The sequence below is a fragment of the Myotis brandtii genome, unplaced genomic scaffold (genome assembly GCF_000412655.1).
Source record: "Myotis brandtii unplaced genomic scaffold, ASM41265v1 scaffold879, whole genome shotgun sequence".
NCBI lineage: Eukaryota > Metazoa > Chordata > Mammalia > Chiroptera > Vespertilionidae > Myotis > Myotis brandtii.
In genome coordinates, this window is record NW_005371595.1 from 532,526 (window position 1) to 542,855 (window position 10,330).

Here is a 10,330-nt window from a genome sequence, read left to right on the forward strand (position 1 = left end):
AATTTTTTTATATTTATTTTAAATTAAAAAAACTTTAGTTTACCAAAATAAAACCATTACTAGTTCAGAAAATAATTTGAACCCTTTTATTTCATTTATTGACAGCCTAGATGTTTAAATTTTGTTCTGAGAATCCTGCATATCTGTTCTCTAAATGTCTTTCTTGCATGTGCTAGTATAATGCTCCTTGCCCAGAAAGTTATGTACAAAATCTCTGTGTTGAAATATTTTCCAAATACACAGCTTCATTTTGTTCATGTTTCTTTCTTCTAAATTACAGATTAGCTAATATTCTAACAAATTGTTTTAGAATATTTGACTGGTGGAGCTTAGGTGTTGTATGAACTACTGACTGGAGCGTCTCCTTTCACTGCCAATGGAGAGGAGAATTCCCAAGCTGAGCTACTAGGTCAGAATTAACAAAATAAAATGAATGGTTCCCTCAAAGGAACTGATCAAATTTCTGTAATTTGGCTGATGGGAAAAATAATTTTTAAAATGGAGATTGGCAAAATTATGTTTAAGTGGTTAATTTCTATTTATAATCCTATAGGATGTAGATATAGAACCTTTATATTTCCTTATATTTTATGTGCCCAGAGAGATTTTAAATTTCATAGAGATTTTAAATTTAAAAAATTAAAAAAACTTTAGTTTACCAAAATAAAACCATTACTAGTTCAGAAAATAATTTGAACCCTTTTATTTCATTTATTGACAGCCTAGATGTTTAAATTTTGTTCTGAGAATCCTGCATATCTGTTCTCTAAATGTCTTTCTTGCATGTGCTAGTATAATGCTCCTTGCCCAGAAAGTTATGTACAAAATCTTTGTGTTGATGAAATATTTTCCAAATACACAGCTTCATTTTGTTCATGTTTCTTTCTTCTAAATTACAGATTAGCTAATATTCTAACAAATTGTTTTAGAATATTTGACTGGTGGAGCTTAGGTGTTGTATGAACTACTGACTGGAGCGTCTCCTTTCACTGCCAATGGAGAGGAGAATTCCCAAGCTGAGCTACTAGGTCAGAATTAACAAAATAAAATGAATGGTTCCCTCAAAGGAACTGATCAAATTTCTGTAATTTGGCTGATGGGAAAAATAATTTTTAAAATGGAGATTGGCAAAATTATGTTTAAGTGGTTAATTTCTATTTATAATCCTATAGGATGTAGATATAGAACCTTTATATTTCCTTATATTTTATGTGCCCAGAGAGATTTTAAATTTCATAGAGATTTTAAATTTAAATTACATAATGTTTGTGTATTCCAAAGCACTTAACATTGGGTGTGAGCTGCCAGAGCCCCCGACCCAGCTGCGTTCCCTGCCAGAGCCCTTGGGAATATGGGGCCTAGAGCAGTTAGGAATACAGGCTCAAGAGCCGTTTAGAATGTGGGGTGAGGAGCCGTTTGGAATGTGGGGTGAGGAGCCGTTTAGAATGTGGGGTGAGGAGCCGTTTGGAATGTGGGGTGAGGAGCCGTTTAGAATGTGGGGTGAGGAGCCGTTTGGAATGTGGGGTGAGGAGCCGTTTAGAATGTGGGGTGAGGAGCCGTTTGGAATGTGGGGTGAGGAGCCGTTTAGAATGTGGGGTGAGGAGCCGTTTGGAATGTGGGGTGAGGAGCCGTTTAGAATGTGGGGTGAGGAGCCGTTTGGAATGTGGGGTGAGGAGCCGTTTAGAATGTGGGGTGAGGAGCCGTTTGGAATGTGGGGTGAGGAGCCGTTTAGAATGTGGGGTCGGGACTCGGGAGTCTTCGCAGGTTTCCAAGCTGGGGGCGGGGGGTCCTGGCCTGGGGGCGGGGCCTGAGGGGTTTCCTACTCTGGACACCATGCACCAGGTGCAGGACCCCCTGGCGCTTCCATCCCTGGACTGAGATGAGTTCACCTGCTCCTGCCAGGGCGCTAGGCTGCGGGTCCAGGAGCGGACGGGATGTGAGTCGTCACCCCGGCCCATGTGGCTGGACCACTCGGGAAAAGCACTCACTCCCCCCAAATACCCTGATGTAGTGTTTGAACCAAGACCAACCGGTGGATGGCGGTGACGGGTGAGGGTTGGGGGGGAGGGGTCTCTGAGTGGGAACGTGTACCGGCTGGGATGGGCACAGTGTCTCCGATAGATCAGAGGTGTGAGAAATGCGTTGAAAAGTCCCTTTTATTTTCCATTTTCCCTGTCCTGTGACACTGGAGAAAAGTGGCGAGAGAGTTTGCCTCCTGCTGTCTCGCATCTGTAGCTGCGATTGGGGCAGGGAGAGGTGGGCTTGGTGCTAACTGCAGCGAGGGTGGGCGCTGGGTGACCCTTCAGCCCACAAGGGCGCAGCCCACAGGGCCCTGCCCGCCGTTTCCACGGGAGCCTCAGAATGTGCACATGGGGTGACCTTTCCTGCCTTTCTGTCCGCACCCCCCCTCCTCGCAGGTGAAAACTTTGAGCCCAGTCGCCAGCGGCAACGATGAACACCTGTACATGCACTTGGTGGATGGCATCTTGTTAAACCAAGTCATGTTGGAAGTGTAAGTTGTCTTCACAGGCAAAGGACAAAACTGTGATTTAAGGGTGTAGAAATGGAAGCATTTGATTTAAGGTTTGATTTAAGGGTGTAGAAATGGACGGTTGCTATGGGAGGGTTTCTCGTGGGCCAGGGGTCCCTCAGGATACGGGCCCTTTGGCTGCCATTCGTTGGGGATGAAGAACTGCAGGACAGTGGGCTGGCAGTTTGATGAAGGATATTCAGAACTGAGGGACTGGCAAGCACTTGGTGTAGATGGTTCAATTTACTTCAAACTCAGCTATTAATGTGGTTTAAGCGATGACATTTTAAAAATAAAACTTTTGGGGGGTCATGGAACTGTAGCGGACAGTGTCTGGCTACAGGAAGTGTTGCGTGGGTCGGGAGCACTGAGAGTGACTGCGGTTTCACTCCTGGTTAGGACGCCTGTGTTTCCGAGCTCTTTCACGTCATCTTCCATGTTCAGTTGCCCCACAGGGAGTGCAGTCAGTTAAGTGGCTTCTCACGTCCTGGATTGAAAGCCACTGTGTTAGGAGAGGCACAAGGGTCAGGATGCTGAGGGACGGATTTGGAGCATCTCAAGCACGGTCTGGTGGAGGTTGCACTTGTTAGCGTGCATGCGGGACCACATCCTCTCCTGCTGCTGAATTCTGCAGAGCCTGTCTGACTGACAGCCCGCCCCACGGAGGTGGTGGCTCCTACCTCTGCACTCTGTATTTAACTCAGAAACGGTAGGGGAGGTGTTGGAACTGTGTCAGTGTGGTTCTGAGGCACTTGAAGGAAAAGAGAACATCCTAATGTTCTCCTTGGAGCAACCCCTTATGCTCACCTACTCACCTGCAACTAAGCTGTCAGACTTGAGCATAAACCCTTTGGCTAATGAGAATCAGCTTCATCTGTGGCCCACGCAGTTGGAGGAGTTAGCTTTAGCATATTCAGAAAGTGTTTTAAATGGACTTACCCAAAAAGATCTGTTTTAAGAAATTGCCCAAGCACATAGCTCCTTCTGTTTTAATAAGTCATGTGCTATCATGCTGTGGGAGAGGCACTTCAGTTCTACTGTGTTTTTTCAAAAGCCCCACCAACCTTACCAACCCACCAACCCTGTGTTTGCTTAGATCATAAACGACAAATCTGTTAGCTTTGGCAGCACTTCTCTGAGAACACTGATGAAAATGAATTTTCCTGGTGTTGTCCCGGGGGGCAGAGTCAAGTTTTGGCAACCACCCTACCCCCCACCCCCCACCCATGGTGTTAGACCCTGAAAATTACTGGATTCCATTGGTGCGGGGCGGGGGGCGGGGGGCAGTGAAACTCCCACATGCCCTTACCCAAGCCCAAGACTGTTTAAAGAATGAGCAGCACCCCAGCCTCTTCACTCAGCTCTCACAGGCGGAGGGAGGACAAAACCCGGGGGCTGTGGCTCTTTCTTCCCTGGCTTTGGAATCCCTGAGCTTTCACCACTTGCTTGTGGATCCGGAGGAAAGCCTGTTGGACGTTCCTGTGAGAAATGCCAGCTCATCCCTCGTTCACACTTGGCCTGTGGCTAAATTCAGTTGGAAGGGCTTTTCCCCTCCCCTTGACAATTTCAAATGTTATTTTCTCCTCGGTGATGTGCCCAGGGAATCGTCCAGAAGTGAGAGCCGACCCGTTGGAGGGTCTTAAGGCCTTAAGCAGGGCTTCTGAGTCTTTCTGGTGAGGGCAGGCACTGAAGAGGGACAGCGGGGAAGCCCTCTGGGTGGCGCTCCAGAACGAGGAAGTGCAGGCGAGAGCGGCCCCAGCAGCAGAATTTACTGCTTGGGGATGAGCATGACCTGCTCCAGGTGTGGACATGAGGACCTTCGTGGCCTTTGGAAGTGGTGGGGATTGACTGGGAAAGGGGTGCAGGAGAACTGGGAGGGGGAGGGGTTTTCTATATAATGACTGGAGTATGTTTCATTTTTAAAAACTCATCAAGCGGTCACTTAAGATGTATGCACTTCACTCTATGTAACAATCCCCTCAATTGAAAAAGAAAAAGAACCCCAGCCCTAGTGTCCACAGGTAGGGAGCCAGCGGGGCCTGAAGTCCAGGTATCTCACATCCTAGCTGCCTGACGCTGGGCGTGGCACTCATCACCTCAGTTTGCTCATCTGTGAAATGGGAAGTGAAGTGCCTCCCTTAAGAGATGGTTGTGAGGATTAGATGAGATGATGTGTTAGCATGTAGCGCAGTGCCTGCCACTAAAAGGTGTTAGTGTCAGTCCCTCACTTATGTGTATACCCTCCTTATCCAGGAAGGATTTGAGGCACCCCGTAAGAATTGTCTTTGTGTTTCTTCAGTCTTCCTCCCACATTCTTAGTCTCCTAGATGATGATAATTCATAGCCTGAGCCCTCTCCCAGTGCGGTCTAGGACAGAACTGGACTCTGGGACCCACGTCCTAGCCCCACATCCGACCCTGTACTGAAGCTAAGCCTGTTTTCACTTCTGCCAAGTGGAGAAATGTAACTACCCAGCAGGGAAGGCTGTTCTGCTTTACCAAAGCCCATGCTGGGAGCTTCGACTGAGTGCTGTTCACCTGTTTGGACCAATGCTCCCCAGGTTGATGGGACTGAGGAAAGAGAGCAGCAATCTGCTCACTGGCTTGCTGGAGCTCAGATAAGAGGCGTGTTACCTAACGCTTCAGAGCCACCAGGCGGCTGGCGGGAGCTCAGGTGACTGCACCTGGGCAACTGAAGAAGGCTGCGGTAGGGCAGTAGCCTGGGCCCTGGCCTCCCAGTGACATGAGTGCCTGGAAGCAGGAAAGCCCTCTGAGCTCAGCTTTCTGGGGAGGCCCTGGTCTAGGAGAATCGCTGAATGAACATGAGGCGTTGAGGTGCGTGGATGGAGATGCATGAGAAACTTGCCGAATCGCTCCTCTGTAAATGCAGAATCTCCGGGTACCCACTGATACCCCAGGAAAAAGAAAGGGTCTGATTCACGTTGCACACATTTTTCACTGTCTTGTGGGAAAGTCATCTAAGAGCTTTGACTCTGGCATCAAGCAGGCAAATTTTAATCCCCCCTCTGCCACTTACTAGTTTATTACTTTGGGCAAATTCCTTAAATTCTCTATGCCTCCATTTCCTGATCTGTAATAATGGATGGAATTTTATAGACTTGGGGAGGATTAAAAAGATCATGTATATAGAAAATGCCCAACAAATGTCCATCATCATTGTCATTAGAGTGAGGCCCAGGACTGGTGTGTGTGTGTGTGTGTGTATGTGTGTGTATGCGTGTGTGTGTGCGCGCACACCCATGTGCCTGCATGCCTGTGCTGGTGTGCATGTACTTGTGAGAGTGGACACCATTTTGATTTGGCCCAGATTGGAATCAGCAGCGTTAGATCTGTTTTTCCCGCAGCAGGAGAGGAGGGGCTTACGCATCCTGGGCAGAGTGGGATAGACTTTCCTTAGCAATAGTTGGCTTGTTTGGATTTGGTTCCTAATAACCTTTCTTTGCCCTGAGAGCCTTAAAGGAGGGAGTACTGATGGATGATCATGGTAATGAGTCTGATTGCTCAGGTAGGAAATGCCAGGGCTCTTTGGAGTGGAGTTTCAGTTAGAACTGCTCTTCAGAGCTGGTGGGAGAAGCAGAGCCCAGGCCCCACCCTGGTGCGTGGAGTGTCCCCGTGTGCTGAGGCCCTTTGGCTCCCGGCACTCCTGGGGAGGTCCTGTGTGACTCACTACAGAAAAAAAATGAAAGCTCAGGCGACAGCAACAACAGAACAGGAAAAAGCCCTGCATGTTCCCTATGCTCTGCTATGTTATGAAGCACATTTGGCTGAAGCCGGTTTGGCTCAGTGGATAGAGCGTGGGCCTGCAGGTCCTGTGTGACTCACTACAGAAAAAAAATGAAAGCTCAGGCGACAGCAACAACAGAACAGGAAAAAGCCCTGCATGTTCCCTACGCTCTGCTACGTTAAGAAGCACATTTGTCAGTTTATGAACTTGCTTCTTATCTCTTAATGTGCTCTCGTCCAGGGAGAACTGCACCCTGCAGGCAAGTTGTTTTGTGATGCCAGGCACACTTCTGCAGCCAAAGAGCCTTTGTGGTTTGAATGCTGAAAGCCTCCTTTGTTCCTAAATTAATTTCCACTGAACTGCTCACCTTTATTTCCTCAGTAATAAATGGCTCCATGAGAAACATGTAACGTGTAGGTGGCTTGGCCAGACTCTCTTACTGTGTGGGGACAGGAAGAACTGTTGTCACCTGACAGTTGAAAAGTGGTCCTCTTGTTTCCCCATGTGACTCTTTTAGGGGATCCAGGGCGATTGAATGAAGCCCTTGGCTGAGTATTGCCTGCAATGGATAAAGGGGTTTGCATACATGCCATGCAAGGGGGGGACTCCTAGTGTAGCTAACAAATATGTACTTCATGGCTGCAGTTAATTTAATTAATCTAGTTTTTAACTAAAATGGTGCCATGTTAGGACTTTGAAAGAACCAGGGCAGGAAAGATTGTCAATCAGAAGAGCCTCAGCCTTCTCTTCAGCCAGAAGATTGTCAGGCTCCGCCCCTCCCCAGAGGCCCTTTGTTGCGCCAAGTCTTTCTCAGATTTTTCCTTGAGATTCTTTTCTTCTCCTGTGTTTTCCTTGACCTATAGGACTCTTCTCGCTCTCCGTGTCCAGCGCTGCGATGATGTAAGCAGGGGCACGTTCAATCCGGGGGGTGATGACATGTTCAGTGGCATCTGCACGCCTGTTGGTTATCTTCATAGCTTCATCCCAAGTCACCAAGGAAGGCTGCGAGAGGCCAGATCCACCAGTAGTCCCATTGCTTTGGCATAATTCCTCACTTAATTTCGCCAATTGTTCCCCACCTCTGGCTAATCCCGTCAGTTCATAGCTGTCAGTTCCTTCCTGGGCATGTTCAAATACTGGCCCAGTAACACCTGCTACCTCCTCTTTCTTCCCTCACATGTTCACTTGGGCTTTGTTTACATCTTGGTGCTCAAGTCCCCTGCTGTGAACTTGGCCTCAGTGAGTGGGAGGCAGCTTCTCTCATCACTTCACCCATCAACATTTAAGTCTCTACAATCTTTAGGATCTGTGGGACTCGAAGGGGAAGGCATGGGATTCTTTCTTGAGGAGGTTTATGACCTGTCGGTGCTCCTTTTAATCAGGCCTTCATCATGGTCTGTGCTATTTGCCAGGGAAAGATTTCAATTCGGTCTTTGCAGACACTGTATCTCATTCGCAGACATTCTGAGGATGACTGTTTTCTCGGGTTCCCAGCCGGGCAGTCGGGGCTGCCACAGCCCCAGCCCCAGTGTCCTCCTCTCCAAGTCAGCTGCTTGTGTCTTGGTTGACTTTCAAACAGCTTGTGGTGGTGGTGGTTTTTAAATTGTACGTCCAGTGACATTTGACATGTTTATTTGTAGATATTTTTCCTATTTGTCAATTTTGTATTAATTATTGGCTTCAAATGAGCAGAATGGCATTGATATGGATTTCCATGCCTCCCCCATCTTCCCTTCATTATGGAGGGGGGCAGGTTACTGCGGAAAGAGGAAGAGGCCTGCCTCTCTTCCATCAGACCAGCTCCCAGGAGGCTCAGTGCCCTCATGAACCCAGGAAGACAGCCCTCATTTGAATTATCACCCCTCCCTGTGTCCTGGGACAGTAACTGCGGGGGAGGGTTTCGTTATGAAAAGCAGGCAAGGTGGCAGCTAAGGCCTCCTGTTGAGTCTGTTCTCTTCAGATAGGAAAACTTTTTTGAGCCTGAGAATTTTGAGAAATATCCTGAACACATATCGATGAATGAAGTTATAAGTCACTTAATTCAGATTTCTAGTTTTATCACGACCAGACCTGACTTTTGCTGGAGAGTGAAAGTAAATGATACTTTGGGGGTTCCCACATGAATTGCTTGTGAGTCCACTGTTAGCATGTCTCCTAGGCGGCGTTGTACACCATATAGTGCCACGGACTGACGATGTCGGTTTGTCCAGGGGGAATTGTGTCCCTAGAATGTAAAATCACAGGACCAGCCCGAGACCCAGGCTGGTGACAGAGGAGGGGAACCCATGTGAAGCAGAACATTAATGATTTTTATTGATTTAAGTCAGAAAATGTACCATTTCCCCCCTTTTTCTTTCTTGATGGTTCATATATTTTGCGTGTTCAGTTCCAGCTCTCTTAATTTTTAAATATATTTTGGGGTTGGATTATTGATTTTCACACAGTGTAACCTTTTGGGTCTGCACTGCATTTGGTGGTGGTTTGTGGGGGCTGCTAGGAGTGGGAATGGAATGACTTTGACTAAGGGCCTGAGTAGGGCTTGTCATGGGGTTGGTAGGGATGTGTATTGTCTAAGGTCCACGGCTCGGCAGGGGCAGGATTAGGGTTTGACTTGAGCCACACTGGTTTCAGCCTCACACTGACCTAGGCTTGGTGAGGGCTACCCAGGCTGGGAAGGGAAGTGTGGCAAATGCTGGGAGATGCCGTTTCCAGTCTCGTGTTTCTTCCCCTAGAGACCCCAGGCCTAATCAGCGCTTCCACCAGCATGTGAACAACGATGTGAACCTCCGCATTGAGAACTTGACCATCTTGGTCAGACACATTGAGAACTTTTACCAGGTAAGGGCAGCTCTCTGTTCCCCAGGACTTCTGTGCTCATGGCAATATCGTCTCTCAAAAGGTTTCCCCACAGGAAGCCCAGAGGAAATGGTGTTCACAGTGAGGCAGCTGCTTTCTGACACTTGGGGGTTTATCACTTGCATCTTTTATTTCCCCCGCATTGTGAGAAGGGTCAGATGTTGGATTGCTTTACTTTGCCCAGCTAATGTCCTCTGGCTGGTGTGCATGGCATTGGGTCTGGTGCTGTGAGGGCCTCAGAGATGAGTCGCCACTGCGGCCCCAACCACCAGGCGCATGGAGAGTGTCTGCAATGGGCTCTGGGAGGGGCACACTGACCTGGTTATTGTCCACAGGTCAGCGATTCTTTGTACAGCATTAATTCAAGGTGTTGAAGGAGATATGGGACCACAGAGGGTTATGTTGGGTCAGGATCATAATGGATGAGCCTCCGGGTACAGACAGCAGCACTGGAGTTCAACGTGTAGAGTGTCCACTTGTAATGCTCACCGTGTCTCATTCGCAGATAGTCCATGGCAGGAGGACCTGATGGTGAAGGGCTGTTAAAATCCCCACCCCAGCCTTGGGAAGGTGGGGTGAAATCTTTGATCTTTATGGTCTTTATACGACCAGCACGGATGCCATATGGACTGAAACTGCCCTGCTGGGCCCTGATTTTCACACTTTTTCTGAGCATCAATATCCCCCCTATGAGTTTTTTTAAGATCTCAGGTGAAGCCCAATGACTCTGATTGACTTGGGGGTTGGGGAACCCTAGTGCCCTCTGCTCAGCCCCTTCCTTTCCCCCTAGGCAATCTCTGTGGGTTCTTGGGACCTCAGGGAACATGGTTTGAGAACCACTCATTGGCCTGGCCTGCTTGGCTCAGTGGTTGAGCATTGACCTATGAACCAGGAGGTCAATGGTTCAATTCCTGGTCAGAGAATATACCTGGGTTGTAGGCTTGATCTCCAGTGTGGGGCCTTCAGAAAGCAGCCAATCAACGACTCTCTCTTATCTTTGATGTTTCTATCTCTCTCCCACTCTGAAATCAATCTACACTAATAAAAGAGAAACATGGTAATTGGCGTACGACCGCTACCCTTTTCATTGGCTAATCAGTGAGTATATGCAAATTAACTGTCAGCCAAGATGGCAGCCGGCAGCCAGGCACTGAAGCGAGCACGAGGCTTGCTTGCTGCAGACTCCAACGTTCCCCGCCT

General features: G+C 48.1%; 1 protein-coding gene across 1 annotated transcript in view; it reads left to right on the forward strand.

Moving 5' to 3' along the window:
* Positions 1–1,833: 1,833 nt before the first annotated feature.
* The window catches only part of LOC102256683 (protein Daple-like), a 72,957-nt gene continuing 64,460 nt past the window's right edge, over positions 1,834–10,330 (forward strand). The window contains exons 1-3 of the mRNA XM_014532313.1: positions 1,834–1,842; positions 2,418–2,512; positions 9,007–9,112. Of these exons, the coding sequence (XP_014387799.1) occupies positions 1,834–1,842; positions 2,418–2,512; positions 9,007–9,112 (210 nt within the window). The remainder of the gene's footprint in view (positions 1,843–2,417; positions 2,513–9,006; positions 9,113–10,330) is intronic.